General features: G+C 53.7%; 7 protein-coding genes across 7 annotated transcripts; 2 read left to right on the forward strand and 5 right to left on the reverse strand.

Annotated features, from left to right (window-relative positions):
• Positions 1–629: 629 nt before the first annotated feature.
• J4E93_006872 (uncharacterized protein) lies at positions 630–6,939 on the forward strand (the record flags this gene model as incomplete). Its single annotated transcript, XM_049344782.1, has 2 exons — positions 630–5,805; positions 5,855–6,939. The coding sequence occupies 2 exons, from the start codon at positions 630–632 to the stop codon at positions 6,937–6,939; spliced, it is 6,261 nt and encodes a 2,086-aa protein (XP_049198436.1).
• Positions 6,940–7,761: 822 nt separating this feature from the next.
• On the reverse strand, positions 7,762–9,387 carry J4E93_006873 (uncharacterized protein; the record flags this gene model as incomplete). Its single annotated transcript, XM_049344783.1, has 2 exons — positions 7,762–9,267; positions 9,382–9,387. 2 exons carry the CDS (start codon positions 9,385–9,387, stop codon positions 7,762–7,764), a joined length of 1,512 nt encoding a protein of 503 aa, XP_049198437.1.
• A 328-nt stretch (positions 9,388–9,715) lies between these two features.
• J4E93_006874 (uncharacterized protein) lies at positions 9,716–11,282 on the reverse strand (the record flags this gene model as incomplete). Its single annotated transcript, XM_049344784.1, has 2 exons — positions 9,716–10,134; positions 10,184–11,282. 2 exons carry the CDS (start codon positions 11,280–11,282, stop codon positions 9,716–9,718), a joined length of 1,518 nt encoding a protein of 505 aa, XP_049198438.1.
• Positions 11,283–12,554: 1,272 nt separating this feature from the next.
• On the reverse strand, positions 12,555–13,481 carry J4E93_006875 (uncharacterized protein; the record flags this gene model as incomplete). Its single annotated transcript, XM_049344785.1, has 2 exons — positions 12,555–12,979; positions 13,034–13,481. 2 exons carry the CDS (start codon positions 13,479–13,481, stop codon positions 12,555–12,557), a joined length of 873 nt encoding a protein of 290 aa, XP_049198439.1.
• Positions 13,482–14,173: 692 nt separating this feature from the next.
• J4E93_006876 (uncharacterized protein) lies at positions 14,174–15,831 on the reverse strand (the record flags this gene model as incomplete). The annotated part of the gene is made up of 2 exons (XM_049344786.1): positions 14,174–15,784; positions 15,823–15,831. The coding sequence occupies 2 exons, from the start codon at positions 15,829–15,831 to the stop codon at positions 14,174–14,176; spliced, it is 1,620 nt and encodes a 539-aa protein (XP_049198440.1).
• A 1,417-nt stretch (positions 15,832–17,248) lies between these two features.
• Positions 17,249–18,905, forward strand: J4E93_006877 (uncharacterized protein; the record flags this gene model as incomplete). The annotated part of the gene is made up of 3 exons (XM_049344787.1): positions 17,249–17,762; positions 17,809–18,747; positions 18,796–18,905. The coding sequence occupies 3 exons, from the start codon at positions 17,249–17,251 to the stop codon at positions 18,903–18,905; spliced, it is 1,563 nt and encodes a 520-aa protein (XP_049198441.1).
• An 86-nt stretch (positions 18,906–18,991) lies between these two features.
• On the reverse strand, positions 18,992–22,028 carry J4E93_006878 (uncharacterized protein; the record flags this gene model as incomplete). The annotated part of the gene is made up of 2 exons (XM_049344788.1): positions 18,992–21,786; positions 21,815–22,028. 2 exons carry the CDS (start codon positions 22,026–22,028, stop codon positions 18,992–18,994), a joined length of 3,009 nt encoding a protein of 1,002 aa, XP_049198442.1.
• Between the last annotated feature and the right edge of the window lie 831 nt (positions 22,029–22,859).

The following is a 22,859-nucleotide window of genomic DNA, read 5'->3' on the forward strand; positions in this document are numbered from 1 at the left end:
CGACTTGTTGAGTGCCTCTGCCCCAGCATTTGTGTAGGAACATACCGCAGACCCCTGCCGGCGCTAGTGACCCATGATATGCGGGCCAAATCTGAGCTCCTCTCGAAAAAGTCGACCAAGACGGCGCGACCATAACCACGCCAGCGCACCGCTTCCGACCCATTCCTCACCTCCTCCCCGCCCAATTGCATAAGCACTCCCTCTTGATTACTTTTCTTAAACCCTGGCGCCGTTCGTAATCCTGCTGCCTGCGGTATTCTCTCCACGCCCCTCGCACACCGCACCGCACATAGCAAGGGAGCTGCTACACATTACTAGCAGTACGGGCCCTATCCCAGCACACCGGCCAGATTAGCTTCTGTCTGAGTGAAGAGGTACGCATCGAGTCTTTCTTGCGAGCAATTCAAGACAGCTGTCTTCCGGACGTCTTTTGGCCCGGGCCATTGCGTTGATTGCACCTTCCCCGCCATACCAGACGCGAGCTCACACTGCTCAGACGCTCCTTCCTGCCCACGTCGTTCCTTCCACACCTATAATCTGTCCAAGGTACGCGCCTTCCGGTGCTTGTCACTCACCTGAAAATACCTCCGACTCCCAACTAACCACCTCACCAGTAATCCCACACCACCATGTACGGTTCCGGCCAGCAGACGGGCATCTCCACGCCCCGCTCTGCCGCAAACCTGCGCCCGCTCATCCTCTCCCACGGCTCGCTCGAATACACCCTCCTCATCCCGACCGCCCTCCACTTCAATGCACAACAATTGAGGGACACGTTCAAGTCGACGCTCCCAGAGCCCACCGACGAGCTCGCCCTAGACGATGAGCCATCCTCAGTCGCGGAGCTGGTGGCGCGATACCTTGGCTTTGTTGCGAAGGAGGTAGAGGAGGGGGAGGACCCTGACTCTTTCGAGGAGGTGCTCAAGCTCGTTCTTACCGAATTCGAGCGTGCCTTCCTCCGCGGCAACGAGGTGCACGCGCTGGCTGCATCTCTGCCCGGCATCACCGAGAAGAAGCTGGTCACGGTACGGTCATACTACGCTGCTCGCGCGGCGGTAGAGAGGCCAATTAAGCACCACGAGTCCGCTCTCTTCCGCGAGGCTTCCGACGAGAATGCCTTCATCTACGCTGTTCTGGGCGGCCAGGGCAACATCGAGGAGTACTTCGATGAACTCCGCGAAATCTACAACACCTACCCCTCATTTGTAGAGGACTTTGTTGCGGCCGAGGCCCAACATCTCCTCGTCCTGTCGCGTGACCCACGCGCTGAGAAGCTCTACTCCAAGGGCCTCGATGTCATGCGATGGCTCAACAACCGAGACTCACAACCCGATACCGACTACCTGGTTTCGGCACCTGTCAGTTTGCCCTTGATTGGGTTGACACAGCTTGCACACTACGTCGTAACGTGCAGAGTCCTCGGCAGCCATCCCGGCCACGTACGCAGCCGCTTGTCTGGTGTAACCGGTCACTCGCAGGGTGTCGTTACAGCCGCCGCTATCGCCGAAGCTAAAAACTGGGAATCATTTGAGCGATCTGCCAAGAAAGCCATTGAGATCCTCTTCTGGATCGGTGCGCGGAGTCAGCAAGCCTTCCCCAGAACCTCGCTGGCACCGACAGTCTTGCAAGACTCGGACGAGAACGGCGAGGGTGTCCCCACGCCTATGCTTTCCATCCGTGATCTTTCAAGAAAAGCAGTCCAGGACCACATTGACGCGACAAATGCCCATTTACCTCAAGATCGACACATTGCCATCTCTCTAGTCAACAGCGCTCGCAACTTTGTAGTGACAGGTCCACCCATCTCTCTGTATGGTCTTAACCTTCGTTTGCGAAAGGACAAGGCCCCGACTGGCCTGGACCAAACGAGAATTCCCTACACTGAGCGCAAAGTGCGCTTTGTCAACCGCTTCCTACCCATCACTGCTCCTTTCCACAGCCCATACCTCGCCGATGCGACCAAGCAGCTCGAAGATGATCTCAAAGCAATCAAGATCTCCACTGCCGATCTTGGCATCCCCATGTATGACACACATACAGGCCAAGACCTTCGCGAGACCGAGAGCGACAACATCGTGCCTCGCCTTATCAGCATGATCACTGCCGACTCGGTCGAGTGGGAGAAGGCAACTGTCTTCCCTAAGGCTACCCACATTCTCGATTTCGGCCCTGGTGGTATCTCTGGTCTCGGTGTACTCACCAACCGCAACAAGGACGGTACTGGTGTCCGTGTCATCCTTGCAGGTGCTATCGATGGACAGAATGCTGAAGTTGGCTACAAGCCCGAAATCTTCGACCGCGACTTCGATCATGCTGTTAAGTACGCTGTCGATTGGGTCAAAGAGCACGGGCCGCGCCTCGTCAAGACATCTACCGGCCAGACCTACGTCGACACCAAGATGAGCCGCATGCTTGGTTTGCCTCCGGTAATGGTGGCTGGTATGACGCCCTGCACGGTTCCATGGGACTTTGTCGCCGCGACCATGAACGCCGGCTATGAGATCGAGCTTGCTGGTGGTGGGTACTACAACGAGAAGACCATGACCGAAGCCATCACCAAGGTCGAGAAGGCGATTCCTGCTGGTCGTGGTATTAGCGTCAACCTCATCTACGTTAACCCTCGCGCTATGGCCTGGCAGATCCCCCTCTTGGCCAAGCTCAGGGCCGAAGGTGTCCCCATCGAAGGTCTTACCATCGGTGCTGGTGTTCCATCCATTGAAGTAGCCAACGAATACATCGAGACCCTTGGCATCAAGCACATTGCCTTCAAGCCTGGTTCCGTCGAGGCTATTCAGCAGACCATTAACATTGCGAAGGCGAACCCTACCTTCCCGGTCTTGATGCAATGGACTGGTGGTCGTGGTGGAGGTCATCATTCCTTCGAGGACTTCCATCAGCCCATTCTACAGATGTACAGCCGTCTGCGCAAGTGTGAGAACCTGATTCTCGTCGCAGGTTCCGGTTTCGGTGGCGCGGAAGACACATACCCATACCTTACCGGTCAATGGTCAACCAAGTTTGGATACCCACCCATGCCGTACGATGGTTGCTTGTTCGGCAGTCGCGTAATGACGGCGAAGGAATGCCACACATCAAAGATGGCCAAAAAGGCTATCGTTGACGCCCCCGGTCTTGACGACGAGGACTGGGAAAAGACCTACAAGGGCCCAGCTGGAGGTGTCATCACTGTTCGCTCTGAGATGGGTGAGCCAATTCACAAGCTTGCCACTCGTGGTGTCATCTTCTGGCATGAGATGGATCAGAAGATCTTCAGTCTTGACAAGGCCAAGCGCGTCCCCGAACTAAAGAAGATGCGCGAGTACATCATCGAGAAGCTGAACAAGGATTTCCAGAAGGTCTGGTTCGGCAAGAACAAGAAGGGAGATTCAGTTGACTTGGAGGACATGACTTACACTGAGGTCGTCCAGCGTATGGTAGACCTCATGTATGTCAAGCACCAGTCCCGCTGGATCGACCAGAGCTTGAAGCGCTTGACCGGCGACTTCATCCGCCGACTGGAAGAGCGTTTCAGTAAGGCCAGCAGCGAGTCGCTCATCCAAAACTACGATGAGCTCAACGACCCCTTCCCAATGCTCGAGAAGGTCTTCAAGGCCTACCCCGATGCCGACAACCAGCTCATTAGCGCCCAAGATGTGCAACACTTCCTCTTGCTTTGCCAACGTCGTGGACAGAAGCCTGTACCGTTCGTCCCCGTCCTTGACGAAACCTTTGAATTCTTCTTCAAGAAGGACTCACTCTGGCAGTCCGAGGATCTCGATGCTGTCGTTGACCAAGACGTCGGCAGGACATGTATTCTTCAAGGACCCATGGCTGTCAAGTACTCCACCAAGGTCGACGAGCCCATCAAGGAGATCCTGGATGGTGTCCACGAGGGTCACATCAAGCTCCTTGTGCACGACATCTACGGCGATGACGAGTCCAAGATTCCCGTCATTGAGTACTTCGGTAGCAACCTGCTAGCACCACCCCAGGGTCTAGAGGTGGATGGTCTCACCGTCTCAGAGCTTGAGAATAAGGTCATCTACCGCCTCTCCGCTGCTCCCAACGCCACAATGCCAGAGGTACACTCATGGCTGCAACTGCTGGCAGGCTCCAGCTACTCATGGAGACATGCTTTCTTCACTGCGGACATCTTTGTGCAGGGTCAGCGTTTCCAGACCAACCCTACTTCTCGAGTCTTTGCTCCCACACCCGGCATGGTTGTCGAAATTCAGAACCCCAACGAGCCTGCCAAGACTGCCATCATCGTCAAGGAGCTGCACCACGGCGGCAAGCTGATCAAGACCGTCGAAGTCAGCCTCACCAATGATAGCGAAATCCTGCTCAACATCTACGAGGAGCGTACCGCTATTGGACACGCAGTCGCGTTGCCTTTCCGCTTCACTTACCGTCCTGATGTAGGGTATGCGCCTATCCACGAAGTCATGGACGCCCGAAACGACCGCATCAAGGACTTCTACTACAAGATCTGGTTTGGTGACGAGGCATGCCCGTTCGACGCGTCCGTTACTTCACGCTTCGATGGTGGCCGCGCCACCGTAACAAGCGAGGCCATCAACGACTTCGTCCACGCAGTCGGAAACAAGGGCGAGGCCTTTGTTGACCGACCTGGCAAGGAAGTCTACGCTCCCATGGACTTCGCCATCGTTGTCGGCTGGAAGGCTATCACCAAGCCTATCTTCCCTCGCGCAATTGATGGTGACCTTCTCAAGCTGGTCCATCTTTCCAACGGGTTCCGCATGATCTCTGGCGCTGAACCCCTGAAGAAGGGCGATGTTCTTGACACCACTGCACAGATCAATGCTGTCATCAACCAGGACTCTGGTAAGATGGTAGAGGTCTGCGGCACCATCACCCGTGATGGCAAGCCGGTGATGGAAGTGACTAGTCAGTTCCTTTACCGCGGCGCGTATGACGATTTCCAGAACACGTTCCAGAGGAAGGTCGAGAAGCCCATTCAGCTCAACTTGGCTACCAGCAAGGACGTGGCTATTCTGCGGTCAAAGGAGTGGTTCAACTTTGAGGAGCCTGAGATTGACCTGCTGAACAAGACCTTGCTCTTCAAGCTTGAGACTGTTGTGCGATACAAGAACAAGACAGTCTTCTCAGACATCGAGACTCAAGGAGAGGTCTTGCTTGAGCTCCCGACTAAGGAGGTCATCCAGATCGCTTCCGTGGAATACCGCTCGGGCACCGCATACGGTAACCCTGTTCTCGACTACTTGGAACGCAATGGGGCTGCGGTTGATCAGCCAGTGCTGTTCGACAACGCTATCCCGCTCCACGGCAAGGCACCGCTTCAGCTCAAGGCACCTGCTTCTAACGAGAACTACGCTCGTGTCTCTGGCGACTACAACCCCATTCACGTCTCACGTGTCTTTGCTAGCTACGCCAACCTGCCTGGTACGATCACCCATGGCATGTACTCTAGCGCAGCTGTCCGAAGCTTGGTAGAGACCTGGGCCGCCGAGAACAATGTCGGTCGTGTTAGGAGCTACCACGTCAACCTCGTGGGCATGGTGCTTCCCGACGACATGCTTGATGTCAAGCTTCAGCACGTCGGTATGGTGTCTGGTCGTAAGATCATCAAGATTGAAGTCAGCAACCAGGAGACCGAAGATAAGGTCCTTCTCGGTGAGGCTGAGGTTGAGCAACCCACTACCTCATACGTCTTCACTGGACAAGGATCGCAAGAACAGGGTATGGGTATGGAGCTGTACAACAGCAGTCCTGTCGCCAAGGAGGTCTGGGACCGTGCCGACAAGCACTTCATGGACAACTATGGTAAGTCTGCACTGATCATCTATATTATACTCTGGCTAATTTACAACAGGCTTCGCCATTACCAACATCGTGAAGAACAACCCCAAGGAGCTCACCATCCACTTTGGTGGCCCAGTCGGCAAGGCTATCCGCCAGAACTACATGTCCATGACATTCGAGACTGTTGCTGCGGACGGCTCCATCAAGTCTGAGAAGATCTTCAAGGAGATTGACGAGAACACCACATCGTACACCTACCGGTCGCCGACTGGTCTGTTGTCAGCGACTCAATTCACACAGCCTGCTCTGACACTCATGGAGAAGGCATCGTTCGAGGACATGCGCGCTAAGGGTCTGATCCAAGTCGAGAGCACATTCGCTGGACACTCTCTTGGTGAATACTCTGCCCTTGCTGCCATGGCTGAGGTCATGCCTATTGAGAGCTTGGTCTCGGTAGTGTTCTACCGTGGTCTTACCATGCAAGTCGCCGTGGAGCGCGACGAGACCGGTCGCTCCAACTACTCCATGTGCGCTGTCAACCCCAGCAGGATCTCCAAGACCTTCAACGAGCAAGCTCTTCAATACGTTGTTGAGAACATTGCCGAGACAACCGGATGGCTTTTGGAGATTGTCAACTACAACATTGCCAACATGCAGTACGTTGCTGCCGGTGACCTCCGCGCTCTCGACTGCCTTACTGGCGTGACAAACTACCTCAAGCAACAAAAGATCGACATCCAAGCGCTCATGCAGACTCTGTCGCTAGAGGAAGTTAAGAACCACCTGGTTGAGATCATCAAGGGCTGCGCCGAGCAAACAGAGGCCAAGCCCAAGCCGCTCGATCTCCAGCGTGGCTTCGCTACTATCCCACTCAAGGGTATCGACGTACCCTTCCATTCGACCTTCTTGCGATCCGGTGTCAAGCCCTTCAGGTCTTTCCTTCTTAAGAAGATTCACAAGACATCCATCGATCCCAGCAAGCTAGTCGGAAAGTACATCCCCAACGTGACTGCGAAGCCATTCGCGTTGACCAAGGAATACTTCGAGGACGTGTACAAGCTCACCAACTCACCCAAGATTGGCAACATCCTGGCCAACTGGGAGAAGTACGAGGAGAGCGGCAAGGAGGAGACTAAGACTGAGGCTGCTGCGTAAGCAAAGTCGGTGTGTATGCATAGACAGATAGATTACGAGATTCCTTGATTGGGGCGTTTGGCGGTTCAACAAGTAGATGATTGGCCATTTGATATCCAGGTTGGAGGCTTCGATGCTCTTCTTATGATGATATTTAGTAATTCATTCGTTCGAAAAGACGTTTGCAAACTATATATGTGACAGGAGTAGGAAAAGTGTGAATATTCGTGAGATGACCTTTTCCACCAGTTCGCCAACCTATGCTAGCTTTTGCGAGCCCCAAGCCTACCCTACGACAACCCTAAGAAGATGGATACAAATCGAAAGAATGCGCTTTATCCAAATCAATCACTAAAAGAAAAAAATAAGATACACAATGAAAGTATCGTCATAGCAAAGAGTGTTTATCGAAACAACCCCCGTTTCCTCGGCGTCCTCCCCCCATCCGCCGTCACCACCCCTTCCTGCGCCGAAGTCGAACTCCCCAAGGCAGGCATAGTATGCGCATGCACCAGCGGCGGCGCCTCAATATGTCTCTGACCCTGATACGGCGTGTTATGACTCTGATACGGCGTTCCCTGTAACTGCTGCTGCTGCTGCTGTTGATACGGCGGCAACTGCTGCCAATTCTGCTGGTAGCCTTGTTGGTTATAGCTATCGTTGTATCCGTTGCTGATCACTCTGTGCGGCGTTTGTGGGACGAAATCGTTGGATTGGGTATGGTGGTGGGGTTGTGTGTTGTGGTGGGATTGTTGTTGCTGAGAGCGGAGGAGGCCGAAAGCCCAGTTCGAGAGGTTGAAGCCGCCGAAGATTATTATGGCTGTGAAGATCTGGGTGGAGGTGTTAGTATGGGTTGGGGTATATATTGGGGGCTTGGGTGTGTTGGGGGTTGCGGGTGCGGGATCTACTGTGCTGCATGCAATCGCAAGACTGAGCATATTGGTTCTGCGAATGCGTATGCGCACAATCAATGTGCTCGCGCCGTTCGCGGACAGCCCTATACACAGCAATTGCCGGTGTACCGAGAAGAAAGCAACATACCATAGACTTATAACTAAACTCCTCAACAAAAGAGTTGAAAATCATAGCAAACGTCTTCGCCGTCACAGTCGCTCTTGCAACTTTCTTCGGATCGCGGTTCATGCACGTCTCCCAGACACCACATGCCCGCTCCATAGCCGGCACGACCTCCTCCGGCCGACAGCGATTCCGGTTGTATTCGATGGCGCATCCGGCGATTTCGACCATGACTTCGGACGCGTGCTTGGAGGATTCGATGTCGACGTCTGTCATGACGCCGGCCCAGGCGGAGTAGACGATGTAGATGAAGAGGCTGCCGAGGAACATGTTGACGGTGAGTTGGAGGTAGTAGGATAGGACGGAGGGGAGGTTGGGATGCGCTTCGACCCACGAGAGGAAGCCGCCTACACTCATAGCGAGAGTCTGCTGGACGGGCCCTGCCTCTTTGGGAGGGATTTGTGGTCGTCTCTGGTCGTTGTCGGAATCTTCGCCGTCGTCGTCGTGTACCGTGGCGCGCTTCTTGGACCGTGACCGCTCTGACCGGCGCTTGACTATGCGGTTCTCGGCTTTTTTGGAGTAGTACTTTTGCGATGCGTCCTTGTCCCGCTCTCTGTCCCGCTCTTTGGTGGGGCTCGGCGTGGACATGAAGGTCCGCTTGAACCAGCTGTCTCGCCGACCGCCCTTTGCATCGCCGTTACCTAGCCGCCCCATCTTGCTCGCCAATTGTGTGTCTGGTGTGCCAGGGTCGCTGTCTACTTGTGGTGTGCCCGGTGTTTCCCCGCCTGAGCTGAAGTCGAGGTCGTGTGAGGGCGTTCGCATAGACCACGGGCTCGGCTGGATGTGTGCGGGCACCGAAGATGCGGGTGTGGACGGTAGCGGCTTGGAAGGATCGCGGCTGAAGTATGTCATGCGGTTGTCGGGGTCGCGCAGCCGATTCGGTGTCGCGAAACCGTTCTTGGAGGGAGAGTCTAGGACAGAGTGAGGGCCTGGCTGGCCGAAAGGAGGCCCTGAAGTCAGCGGTTGTGTTTCCCCATGTGTGTCTCGTCCGAGAGGGAAAGAGGGGCCTGGGGACTCACGCTTCTTTTGTTGGCTGGCAGCGAGGAAGGGCGATTGAGCGTCGATGGGGCCTGTTTGGTTCGTCCACTCAAAGTCCATGGGCGTCGTCGAGGGGCGGTGACTTCGCGACATGATGTTTGCCAGCGAAATTACGGGACAGGTGGAAGGTTCGCTTCGGTGCGTGCGTCGTGGCGTGTTGCGCTGTTGTTGATCAACACTTGCGTGTCTAGGGTCACAGTTGCGGACTTCCGGCACTAGTCTCGATTGGGCCGACTACAGTTGCGATAATGTTGTAGGTTTGATTGCCACTGGCGAAGAGAGTACTGTTATTTTGTATATAATCACGAAAGTGAGACGCTCGAAACATTGTGAATTAACCGAATGCACGAGCATGTCTTAGTGCTTCAGGTGGATTCCTAGTAGCTAGTCATCCTCTCTGCCAGATTCCTTAGAATTCATAGAATTTCATAGTAGTAGGTATAGTACAGTGAAGATAAAAAAGCAATGCCTCTGAAGGCCCTCATATGCACAGAACTCCCTAGAATAAAGATAACCGCCTTTTCCTGATAGGTCCCTCTCCTGGCCAAATAGATGGCATGACAGGTGAGACTCCCAGTGATTCCGCAAGCAAGCACAACTCATCGTGCTGGACTCTCCCACCGCCCTCCCCAATCTGACACCTCTCGAAACAGCTGTGTCTCAACCGCTGGCTACGCTCCTTCTAAGCAGGCGTAAGGCCAACCTGCGTACCGTTCATCGAGCACAGAGTCAGTGTGAGACCCTCTCGCCATGGACCCGGGTCTCGGCTCTCCATGGTCTTGAACTCCTGCACCATGCGCACAGTCACGTAGCTCGCCTCGGTAAGCGCGTATTGCTGTCCGAGACAGATGCGTGGGCCGCCGTTGAAGGGCAGGTATTCCCAGCCTGGACGGAGTGTCTCCCACCTCTCGGGCTTGTACTCGTCTGCGTCTGGGCCGTAGAGGTCGTGGCGGCGGTGCATGGTGTATGGTGAGTAGCCGACTGTTGTTCCCTTTGGTACGAACAGAGGTGCTTGGCCGTCTGGACCACCTCCTCGGGGCAGGACAGAGTCGCGGATAGCAAGGCGAGAGTTACCGGGGACGACTGGGTGGAGGCGGAGTGCTGGACAAAATTAGCATAATAATAACCAAAGCTCAGTGTGCAAACTCACATTCGTTGAGGCACCACTTGACGTATTTGAGGTTCCTCAACTCCTCGTACGTCGGTGTGCGACCTCCAAGTGCTGCAACCTCTTCCCTCAACTTGGCATAAATATCAGGCCTCTTCGCAATTTGGAAGAACATGTTGCTGAGAAGACTAGCAGTCGTGTCACGTCCGGCGAGCAAGATGTTGATAAGTTCCTCACGGATGCGCTTCTTGTCGGTAGTCTGCTTGGCTACTTCTTGAATAAAGTAGTACTTGTCGTCCTTGCCTCCGGCGCTCTTCTCAGCATCCAATTCTTCCCTGAAACGGAGAGCATCGTCGACGAACTTGTCAACGTATGCGTGGCAGATGTTGATAGCCTTCTTGCCCTCTGGGTTCTTGCGGAATCGGTCGAAGATGCCCCAGCGAGTGCGGGTCGTGATGTCGTCTTGTGCGAAGTTGAAGGCCTTGCTGAAGATGACGTCCTCGTTGTTTGCGTCTTCCTGGCCGACCATGCGGAGTGAGTTGGTGGAGTGGTTGAAGAGGAACTCTGTTGCGGTGTCGATAGTCAAACGGAAAAAGAGCTCTTGGAGATCGACAGTAGCGCCATCCTTGGGGATATGCTTGAGCATAAGCTTGAAATGCCTCTCGAACGCCTCGATATCTGCAACTTGATCGCGAGCGAAGTTGGGTCGCAGCAAGTGACGGCTATTAGCCCACCGCTCACCATCCGCGTTGAAGATACCGTGACCCAAGAGAGGAGTAAAAGCACCTTGCCTGTGACCAAAGCCATAGTCCTTGAACTTCAAACTCAAGATCGTCTTGACATTTTCCGGCTCGCAAGTCGCAATGAACGGCATGGTAACCAGCCTGTTATGGAAAGTGTTACCGAGCCGTCCAAAGCGCTTTCTGTTCTCTTCCAGCAGGATGTGGTGCTTGCTGTTGTATGCCATGACCTTCACGTTATCAATTCCGAAAATAGGGTCCTTGTGGAACTGCGCCGTGCATGGTTGGCAGCCATTCTCTTTCTTGAAGCGCTGGCGCGCGAGGTAGAGGGCAATGCGGGTGTATAGGATATAGGAGATGGCGGCTCCCGCAACGATGAAAAGTAGTGGCGATTGCGCCATGGTGTCTGTAGGTAGGGTGTTGTTGGAGAGTAGTGGTTTTCGGAAGGTTTTAGTGATGACGTCGTGGAATGGTGATAGTGGGCAGTCGCGTCTTCGTGGGAACTATTTGTATGCTTCAGTCGAGGCAGTCGCGTTTATTCCACGAGGTGTTTACCCGGTGCCTCGCAACAAACCCAGTTGTCGACGTGGAAAGAGTGATTGCAGGGTGATAGACACAGCCGCTGTCAGGTCCGCCTTGAATCCACCGTATGAAGCGTCTGTTGTCGAGCCAAGTCCAGGTAACAGACACCCAAGTCTTCTCCCCCTTGTCTTACGTCCGTATTCAATCAATGTCTCTTTTCTTACTCGCAGAAATATTTGTCGTGCGACTGCTCGGCCGAGGACCAACAACTGTTCGGTCTCCGTCGATGTTCCGTTGTCCGCGGTGTTGTCCAAGACTTCCGGTGTTACTCCCAAGAGGCGGATGGACGTTCAGTATAGCCACGGGCTTGGCTGAGTACTTCCAAGGTTTGTCGTAAATAATCAACACAGCAAAAAATATGTCACTAGTCACGGGGCCAGTCACTTTCTTATACCACCAAGACTCGTCCGAAATTCTAGGGGTTCCACAAACGCATCGTCTAACACGCCCACGGCACACACAACAATTCGAGCATTCAGCTCCGGACGCGGTGCAAAGCGGCGCCCGACTGCTGAGGTGACGCCCATTCGGATGCGCTCGCGGAGGCTAGAGCATAGCGTGCGTAGGTTTTCGGTGATGCCGCTGCTGCAGCATCCCTGCTCTGCCCCGTTGCCGAGGCTGATTCGCGGGGGTCGTGATTCGCCAAATCTGATACAGCAGATCTGCGATTCGCATGTTGGACCTGATCGGGTTACTGCCCGATGGTGTGTATGCATGCTCGGAGGACTCGGAAGTTACTGTAATGAGGTGGGAGGGTAGTCATGTGTTGCAGGCGAGAAGGGAATGTTGCTTGTTGCGGGAATCATCAGAGTCAGCCGAAGGGAAATCATGGGTTCCTGGTGACATTATTACAGTGTAACACAGGCTACGATAGTGTGCACAGTCAGCTCAGAGCTTTAACTCGACGCTTTCACTTGAAATAAGACGTATATAATGTTGCTACATGCCAATGTCTTGGACTGCTGATGGTGAACTCGATACACGTCACCCGCGTGCGCAAGCGCAAAGCCCACGTTTGGGTCTGTCCAAACGGCCCGCTGCACGAGGCAGACTCCACTTCACATGCTGTCTCCGAGGTGCAGCATGGATCACTAATCCGACGAAATCCACTTCATGTGGTTAATCGTTTCCTTCTCTAGGTATTCATATACCTGCGTGTAGTCTTTGCATACGTGCTTCGCATCCCAGCCGTCACTTCCACCACGGTCTTCGCCATGCTCGTCGCCGGGGAAGCTTGTCGCAGCCCCTTCCAGTGCCACATCTCCAGCGCACATTATCGCCTGCCTGATGTATTCGAAGCAGTGATTAATGTGCCATGGCATCTTGACGGGGTTTGCAGACACAGGTGACGCGACCATGAGCTTCATGGAGTTGTACGCGCCCAGTATAGTGTAGAGACAGTGCAGCTGATGCGTTACGGATGTGGTGAAGACAGTATGGTTCGGGTAATCGTGTATCGGGTGTGGGAGGTTCGAGTATTCGGAGGGGTTCTTCACGTTGACGTAACCCAAGCCCTCTATGAAGACCGTCAGCAGTGTTCAACTGTGAAAACCCCGAAAGATGCACATACCTGGTACGATGCTCAACCATGCATGCTGTGTCTCGTTGCTCCAGAACTCTGCTGCATCTTCTGGGGCGAACACAGAACTCGGCTTGAAGCTCACAATGTGTTGCGAGAATGTCGGCGCGAATCCTGTGATGTCTCCTGCGAGCTCATATTGATGGCTCTTCGCATGTTTCTGCCATCTCTTCTCCACCAGCAATCCCACAATGACGAGGAGAAGCGCCGTGTCTAGTATCCATCTGTAGCCCTTCAACCTCTTCCATACTGTCTTGTTTTTTCGCCTTGGTCGAACTGCCTCTTCTGTATCCCAATCGTCAACCTCTGTACTCGAATCCGAGTGGTCGTCGGTGTTGCGTAAGGCGTCGTATCGTTGGTCGGGCTTTAATGGGTCGTTCGTTGCGAAGGCCATGATGGACACGTCGTGGGTCGATTTGTGTGGTGCGAATGCCGGCATTACTGTAGCTATGGTTTGGTAAGGATGAATGGGTGAGCGCATAGATACAATGGCGTTGACGCGGCATCGTGTTCATCTGCTTAGGTGCTCAAACGTATACTGCGACGCCAATCGTTAGATGATACGTGATCCGGCTTGGAGGACGACGATCGCCACGCCGAGCCCTGAATCATTGGCATGGAGCGAATATGTTATGAGAAGTATCAGCTTCCGGAACGCATTGTGATAGCATGCGCGTATAGGTACGGCGTGCTGCATTGCATTCCATAGCGCAAGAGGCAGGCACGAGTGCCAGACGCGCCGCGACAGATGTCAGCGCAGACATTACGATAACGCGAAATCAAATAGAAGCTCAAATCGAAGCAGGAAAACAACGTGACATTTCCGTGCATGTTCATGTTGGAGTGAGAGGTTTGGCGCCGGCGACTATGCTTGTGGGTACTTGGGACGCGATGACGCTAATCGAACTCTATCGATAATCATGCCAAGGACTCCCTAGCCCACCACCAGCCACTGTATTTGGCATCATCACCGACCACCCTGTGAGCATGAGATTGAGATCAACGCACTCGAATCGGAGTCATACTCTACAGGCTATCAATGCTCTCCGAGCGAAATTATAAGATACCACCGCACACGCCGTCCGTCTCATCAGCGAGCATCAGCCACATCAACCACTCGGCTTCGCTTCCTCACTCCACTATCCGTATGTGGCGTTTATTGGCAGTCTGTTGCGGTGGATGAAGGATGGAAGGTTCGCTGCTATTCCTGAGCGCCTGTGCAGCATGCTCCTTGACGGTCGGCAACGTCACTGTTGAAATATCTTCGTCAGTGAAGAGACCGAGTGCCTCAACAGACAACTCCTTCCTGCGTGATGGCGAGCGTGCTGCTGATGCGGCATGGTTACGCGCGTGCATGCGCTTCTTTCCCAGCGACACAGAATCCCTGTGAGCAAACAGTTCAGGCGACACACCACCCGAATGTACAATACGAGAGTGCGCGATCGTAACAGAGTCGCGATGGTCGCGAAACTTGGTGTCTGCTTCTTCGAGGTTCGAGAGCTTTCGGACCATTGGTGATGGCTTCGCGTTCCTGCCTCTGCTCTGCGGGACCTCAACATTGGGTACGACAAGAGAGTGCTCGGAGGGTGGTGATGACCCCATTTCTGGAGCGTGTGGTGGCGTCACTTGAAGGGCGTCTCGAAGCGATATCTCCTCACACGACACGCTCCTGGTTAGAGGCGCGCTTACGGGGCGTGATGAGACGCTAGAATGTGGACCGCTTGTAATACGGCTGTTTGGAGGTACTGTTGCTGTCAGGTCTTCGTCGTCGTCTACTGCACAGTCGTAGCGCGTTGCCCGACCATCGTCGTCAGGAAACACCACAATGGTGGGCTTGAAGCTGTCTGACGGGCTGTTCCAGGTTCCTGACCATCCTGCGAGCTTCGAGTTGACTCGGTCGAGGCCGCCACGTTTGGCGCTTGGACTGGCAGTTTCTAAGGCATGACTTGCTGACGAGCTTCGTCGTCCTCGTGTCCTGATGGTGTGCTCTTCCGGTACATCGTCCCAGATTACCTCGTAGCTACCACTCTTCGTCTCAATGATTTGCATCGTGGGTGTTGCTGGGTCAGCGCTGTCGTCATGGGTAAGGCCCTGCGCGTCCCATGAGGGAGCGATGGCGATGACATGTACGTCTGTCCGTGTAGTAGCTGGCTCCGCTACAGCGCTCTTCGCTATGTTCATCGTGTTTGGGCATGATGGGCATGACTTGACGAGTTCTGTATGATTGCTGGCCGACCTGGAGCTCTCTCCGGTATCACTTGCAAGATTCTGAATCGTTACTTCTTCCATGATGGGTGCCTGGGGTAGTGACAGTGATTGCCTCGAGCCAGTCTCTTCAAAATCGACCGTCTTCACGCGACGTAAGGTCTTGAGCTCGGCGTCGATGGTTGCCTGTTGCAATCCGGTCGGTGGTGTCGTTGTGGTACTTTTCGCCTTCTTCTTGATACATGGCTTCAGTTTCGCATTCCCACGGCGCGTCTTCGGGTTTGCAAACGCTCTCGCCGGGTCTGGCTCTGACTTTGAACGCACAGCAGTGGACCTGATGGGACTTGGCCTTGCACCCTTTTTGACCTGGTTCTTATTCGGCTCGGGTGTTCGAGATCGCCTGGCCATGGGCTTTGTCTGCTCAACGAGTTGCTTTTGGAGACTAGCAGATGAGATATTGGGATCGTGATACTGAGATTTCAATTCGTATCTGGAATTGCTGATGGAGCGCTGAGAACCAGGGCGTGGAGGTCGTAGCTGGGTACGTGTCGGAGATGGGGTCGGTCGGGTTGTACGGCGCCCATCTTCTTTGGAGCGCACCGCCTTCAATGCGGCAATCGCAGTCAAGTGCTCATTTCGTTCTTGGCTTGGTACGATCAGTTCGCTTGCGGACCGCTTCAGCGAGCGTCTAGGATTCGCCTTCGAGGGTTTGCTCGCTGACAGTCCGCTCTGATCGTTGCTCGTTGGCTCGGCATCATGCGGAGTTGTCGTTGCGAAAGCAGACTGAGGTTCGCACTCTTGATCAGGTGTATAAGGAGGAGTGTCCGGGGCTGCTTCTTTATCGGTTGTGAGGTACGAGGTGAGCTTGGTGATTAAGCCATCGCCGGAAGTCCCAAGCATGGTAGTTGCAGATTAAGATGAATGCGTCAACCAGGCAGTAAACATTCGTCAGCGTGTGAGTCGGAGTGTGAAGGGCGATGTCAAGTATCGTGATATATAGATCGTGACTCAGGAAGTTCGGAAGTCAATGATAAGAGGGTTTAGGGTGACGTTCCAGTCGCGAGAAACGTGTGTGCAGTAACAGCCAGGGCAACCGTGCAACGGAAGGATGTGGACATGCGGAAGGAAAAGTACTACTGGGGAAGGAAGCTATTACCCTCCACAGAGCCATCATGCTTTGACCTCGGGAAGTGACACTCGCATGAGCGTGACTCGATTGCACTGCCCTGAACAGGCAGGGCATGCTGAAGTCAACACAGAAGAACGCGATACAAACTCCGGTTTCTAGAAAGATATGCGGAATCAGGCCAACGTGAACGCGAAACGGGTCATGCTCTGTTGTAGCTTGCAATGATTAGGCATCCATTGAAGGCAAAGGCGACTTCTCACGTGTCCACTCCCCAATAGCGGTCGACTGAATACCACTCCCGGTACCGGCCGAACTGGGCAGCTTACTCCATTACTGAATTCGATGTCAAAAGACGGCTCGAGTACACTCTCTAGAGGCTGAACTATGTTGAACTAAGTACCCGCCCGCCAATGTCGCATGCCCGATCGGGAATAACGCCTGCCTCGGCACCATTTCCGGTCAGCGACTCACATCATGTTCTCGAGCAACGTGCGCATCCATCTCCACGAACCTCGCGTCATCATTGGGACATATACCTGGAGGGTCTAGTCCACTGCGCTGGATGGTATGGCTTAGTGACATCCATGGCAGAGCATCTGTCCCTACATGCCGCTTCTTCGACCCCATTTGTCTGTTCACACGGCTTGTACGAACGCCATGCCGCTATTGCATTTGTACCCTCGTCGGTTGCAGCCAAACAGACAGCGCACGTGTGGCTCTTGGACTGCATATGCATCAAGATAGCCTCGTGTGCCTGGCTGTCGGGTCGCGTCATCGCGGGATCATCCCGGTCCTGACGGGCATGTATATAGGCTGTTGACATTCTTCAGAAACCATCTGCTCAGGCACGCGACAGTCGACCACCATTCACAATGCTGTTTGTCGCTTCCATCAGCGTTCTGGCGCTTTCTGTCAGCACAGTCCTTGCTGGTCCTGTCATCACCCGCGATGAAAGTGCTGCCGCTGCCAATGTCACCACCTGCAATGGCAAACTCTACACCTACGAGGAGTTAGCGGGCTACGGGAAACTTGTCAGCGATGCTCGTGACAAGTTTGGCGACACGATTGGTGGTATTGGAAGCGCCATTGCATTCGAGAAGAAGTCTTGGAAGTACAAGAAAGGCTCCTACGAGGGTGTCGTTTGGGGTCTGCCTGATCGCGGCTGGAATACACAGGGCACCCAGAACACTCAGACCCGCATCCACAAGTTCAGCGTTGTCTTCACACCGGTCGAAGCAACTCTAGAGAAACCAGCCAGCCCAAACTTCCAATTCTCTTACGTCGACACTCTGCTTCTTACTGGGCCTGATGGTACGCCTTTGACGGGTCTGGATCCTACAGAAACCATCACCTACCCTGGCTTTCCAACTCTTCCTTTAGCTAGATGTAAGTTCCAAATCCATACATCAGTTACCAGTACTGATAGTTGTAGACACCGGCAACGGCTTTGGCCAAAATGGAACCGGCGGCGCTCGCGTCCCGCTCGACACTGAAGGCCTGGTCCTCGGAGACGACAAGACTTTCTGGATCAGTGACGAGTACGCCGCGTACGTCTACCAGTTCGATAAGAAGGGCAAGATGATCAAGGCTGTTCGCACCCCAGAGGCTCTCGTTCCCCGCCGAAACGGAACTGACAGCTTTAATGCGGCTTCTCCACCTATTTACGATCCTGATCTTGAGATCACGCCCGAGGATCCCGACAGTGGCAGAGGCAACAACCAGGGTCTCGAAGCCCTGACCGCCAGTCCAGATGGCAAGTACCTCTACACCATGCTCCAGAGTGCTACCATCCAGGACGGTGGCAGCTCCGCGAAGAAGCGTCGTAACACTCGTCTCCTCAAGTACCGCGTCAAAGATGACAAGACCACGCTAGAGGCGGAATATGCTGTTCAGCTTCCTGTGCTGCCGACGGGGCGCGTCGCCAGTCAGTCCGAGATGCACTACATCTCCGAAACCCAGTTCCTTGTCCTAGTGCGCGACTCCAACGCTGGTCACGGAGCAGAAAGCACACTGTCCATCTACCGCAACGCGGATGTGATCGACATCTCCAAAGCCACCAACGTCGCAGGTACAGCAGCCGATGACATCAAGGGACAAATCGCGAGCAAAGATGGTGTATTGAAGAGCAGCATCGTGCCTGCTACTTACTGCCCGTGGCTGTCTTTCAACAACAACGACCAACTTGGCAGATTTGGTCTCCACAACGGCGGTGAGCAAGACGAGAATCTACTGAACGAGAAGTGGGAGAGCTTTGCTATGTTGCCCGTTGATAAGGACGACAAGATTGGTAGGAGCGAGAGGCAGGATGAGGATGAGGGAAAGCAATACTACTTAGTGTCCTTCTCCGACAACGACTTCATCACTCAGAACGGTAAGATACATGTATTCGTGTTCTTACGCTCATGCTAACTTAACGCAGGATACATCAACTTTGGTCAGAACAAGTACGTGGATGCGTCTGGCTACAACCTCGACAATCAGGTTTTGGTGTTCAAGGTTAAACTTCCAAAGGGAGCGAACCCCTTGTAGATTATCAAATATGACGGCGCTGTCGCCAAAACCAGCATGCATGATATAAAATCCATTCACTACAATCAGATGGCTTGACTACACCCTCATTCAGAATCTGAGCCAGAGCTGTCTTCTTCAGCAGCAGAAGAAGAAGAAGCTCCAACACTATCCTCAGGCTCCCCATCACTTCCCATATCCCTATCTATAAGACGACCCACAACCTCATCCAAACTCTCTTCGCTGACATCATCCATGGTACGCTTCTTCGGAACGAGGGACATGGTACAGCCTCCTCGAGAGTTGCGACTCGTGGCGGCAGAGTCCCTCCTCGAAGTACTGACTGAGGTGCTGGCGCCCTCAACCGCATCCGAGTCTCCAACCTCCTCTTTCGCTTCCTGTCGTTTCATCTTAGCTTCTTGCTTCTTGTCCAGCTCACTGTCCACTCTCTCTATCGCAAGCGCCAAAGCCTTTTCTGTTTCGTGTTCTTGAGCGAGAAGTTCGAAGTACACCTTGGCACACATTTGGTTGTGGCTGACCGCTTCCCTCTTCGGAGCAGCAGATTTGCTCATCTTGTATGGCTTCCTAGGTTTCCATACGGAGAGGCCCTGTGCTTCTTGGCGAACGACAACACCCGATGGGAGATAGAAGTCCATCTCTTCACTCTTACCCTGGCTACTCCGGCCAGCTCCACACCCTGGACAAGTCTTCTTGTCGCCCGCTAGATAGTACCGTCCGAGACCATGGTTGACATCGCATCGCCAGGCAAGGTTCTCATCCGGTTTCTCCTTCTTCCAGTAACAGCCGTCGGGGATCTCCTGACCATGCTCCATAGTGATCGAGCCACTAGGATGAGGACCAAGATCGGGCTCTAGATCTGATTCTGGCGTCGGCTCGGGTGTTGGCGCCTTCGGCGGTGGCTTTGGTCGAAGGTACTGAACCACTGCGTCGACAGCAATCTGCCGAGCCTCGCCTTCCGTCGCACCAGTACCCACGGCCTCCCAATATGCGTCCTTTGCCACAGCGTTGTGACAGGGTCGGTCTGATTTGCGAAGTCGAGCAGTCTGTTTGCTAGGCTTCCAACGCATGTCTGGTACGGGTTGATGATAAAAAGACCTCAGTGGCATGTAAAAGTCCATCTCAAAAGCATGATTGTCACTGCGCGAGGTGTTACAGCCTCGACAGTTCTTGCGGTTCCCGGAGTTGTAGTAGTGGCCCATTGCGTGTTTGCAACGACAACGCCAAGCGTACTTCTCATCCACTGAGATCGGCTCGAAGTACGCGTCGGGAGGAAGGTGTTGATGTAGTTCCAAAGTCGTAGATCCACTCGGATGAAGCGATAGTGACTTATTCACTGACGGACTCTTCACGACTGCCTGGTTGGTCGATTGCTTGCCTGGCTTGGGTGCAGTCGATTGCTGATCGGTAGAGTGATTTCGCATGACTTGCTTGTCTGCAGCTTCGTTTTTCTTCCTCCTCTTCTTTGATGGCTCTGAGGGTGTCTTATCTGATTCAGAATTGCTCAATGACCCACCAATATCTCGTCGAAGGATCTGTGGTGGAGAGAAGGAAGAGGACTCGGGAGTATTCACGTCTGAGACCACTGGGAGACATTGCGATGCACGCGAATCAGCTGTGGTGGTTTCAGTGGACAGGCTTTCACTGTTCTGCTGTGATCGAGCAGAGTTTCTGGCTTGCTCTCGAAGTCGCTCCCAGGCTGCGATGGTATCCAGCTTCTTCGGGTAGTCGTGGGCGATGGGACGAATACCCATAGACATGGCTGCTGTAACAACTTGCTTAAAGTTCCGGAATGCATGATCGAGAGCCTGTGGTGGGTTGCCCCACTTGAGTGTCAGCCGGCGCTTGTGATCCTTGATCAGCCTGTTTCGCCAGTCTTGTACCTTCTCTACGTGCTCGGTGCCGTTGCTTTGCTTGCATGCGCCGGCACGGTCGCTGACCGGTGCTTCAGGATCATGGGATCTGAATAGCCCTGCGTAAAGAGAGAAAGGCCCATGTGAACCTTCTTTCTGTGCAAGATCTGGAGACAGAGCATCTGCGGAGTCGTTATGGAGTCTGCTGAGATCTGACAGTATCCGAGGTTCTTGGTGGACATCCGCCGCCTTTGCTTCGTGAACGATGTCGAGTGGAGTGCTTGTAATGATTTGAGGGTCTTGGAAGTCCACCGTTGTGTTGAAATGCGGGAAATGAAGCCAATTCCTACGTGATGACAACATTTCGTCATCTCTGGTAGCTGCTCCAGGCATATTCTGACCTTTACGCTTCTTGGACGTTGACAGCTTGACAGCACGACCGATGGGCAAAGTTATACCGAAGTTCTCCTTGCGAAACAGTGTCTGGGATACAGCGTCAAGATCTTCCAATGGACCGGCCTGGTAGCCAAGTTCGTACTCCTTGGTTGAGTATCGTACCATCGAAGGATGTGAGCTGGTACGGTGCCAAGACACGTTGACTCTGTCTGCTACGGGAAAGAGATTGCCAGGACCGTACTTTGAGAAGGGTCTGGTGTCGAGAGTATGTAGATCGAGGAATGGCGCGCCATCCATGCCGTCTCCAGCAAGAAGGTGTACAGTGCGGCAATGGCCATTCCAAATCATCTTCTTCGTGATGCCGTTGACCTCATGTGATACGGACTTCAGGTACTCGGCGATGCTTTGGCGGCCGCTGGTTGCATCTTCAGAACACTGGGCGAGGCGGTCGGGATGCAAGGCATGCGCTACGAAGTTGTTCAGGAAGGTGGCTTCGTAAGCCTTCTGGCTAGCTTGGTAAAGCACGTAGTTCACGTAGTCCGCCTTGGAAGGTATACGACGGTTCAGGTGAACACCGGCTCGAGCTCGTTGGACACGCGTAGGGTTCTGGAAGGTATCATTGTTGTTCACGGGAGCTATCAATTGTAAGTGAACGGCCTCTACGCAGAGCAAGCTTCTTACCAGCTTCAAGTGTGAGACCGCTGGGCATTCGGTGTTGGTCGTAGGTTTCCGACACGAATAGCGAATCTTGGTCCTCGTAAGCGTCCGCGATTGGGTTGTGATGAGTTGAACGGGGTGTAGCATCGATGGGTATTCGAGATGGAGCGCCGAAAGAGCCGTCGCTCCAGTCGATTTCATCCTCGTCAGCGTATACCATAATGTTGGAATAGGTAAATGAAGTTATGAGCAACTGATGAATGCCGATGTTCAAAGATAGAATGATGGGATCCGAGAAGGAAGAGAATGATACTCTGATGCCCTCGCCGCATAAATCCTGACGCGAGTTGGGCGCATATGCAAACAAAAGACATCATTCTAGCGTGCGAATTCAGTCATACTGGAGCCGGATGTGGATGTCCAAGATTCAAAGACGGAGCAAATCGAATGCATGTGCAGCGTTTGTTAGAGACCGGAACATAGACGGCCACCCAAAAGCCGCGTCGTAGGCCCGATGGATGGCCGAATTTGAAAAACAGATCCACCAGATTGGCGATTGAATGATGCTAGTGGGCGCGATTCCGGTATTGCGGCCTGGACAGGAGGCCACTGTTCGTTTGATGCCGAGAAAAGCTGGTATGTCCGAGCTGAGCGCCAAACGCACTTTTGGGCGCTGCGGACATTGGGTGACGCATACTTTGGAAAGACGGTAAAGGAAGGACGAAGCATTCATGCCATGGATAAGGTCAGTTTGCGCATTCCAATCGACTTACACGGGCTCACGAAGTTGACATATAGAGCTCGGCCCTTGTGTAGAGCGACGCGCGACTTAGATAGCTTCGCCAGTTGTTCCGATGATGAGTGAGTGCATGAGATGTTTCCATCATGTTGATGCTCTCTTAGGTGTTCAGTCATGCTGTAGGCAACTCATACACGACTGTATGCGATGCTGGCCCACGTACATGATGCTCGGTCGTCAGCGCGGATAACTTTGGACACCGAGACGACTGCGATTGTGTGTGTTGGGCGCGGGAATTCGCGGCCTTACAAT

This window comes from Alternaria ventricosa (genome assembly GCF_023758065.1).
Source record: "Alternaria ventricosa strain BMP 2768 chromosome Unknown scaffold_11, whole genome shotgun sequence".
Taxonomy (NCBI): Eukaryota; Fungi; Ascomycota; class Dothideomycetes; order Pleosporales; family Pleosporaceae; genus Alternaria; species Alternaria ventricosa.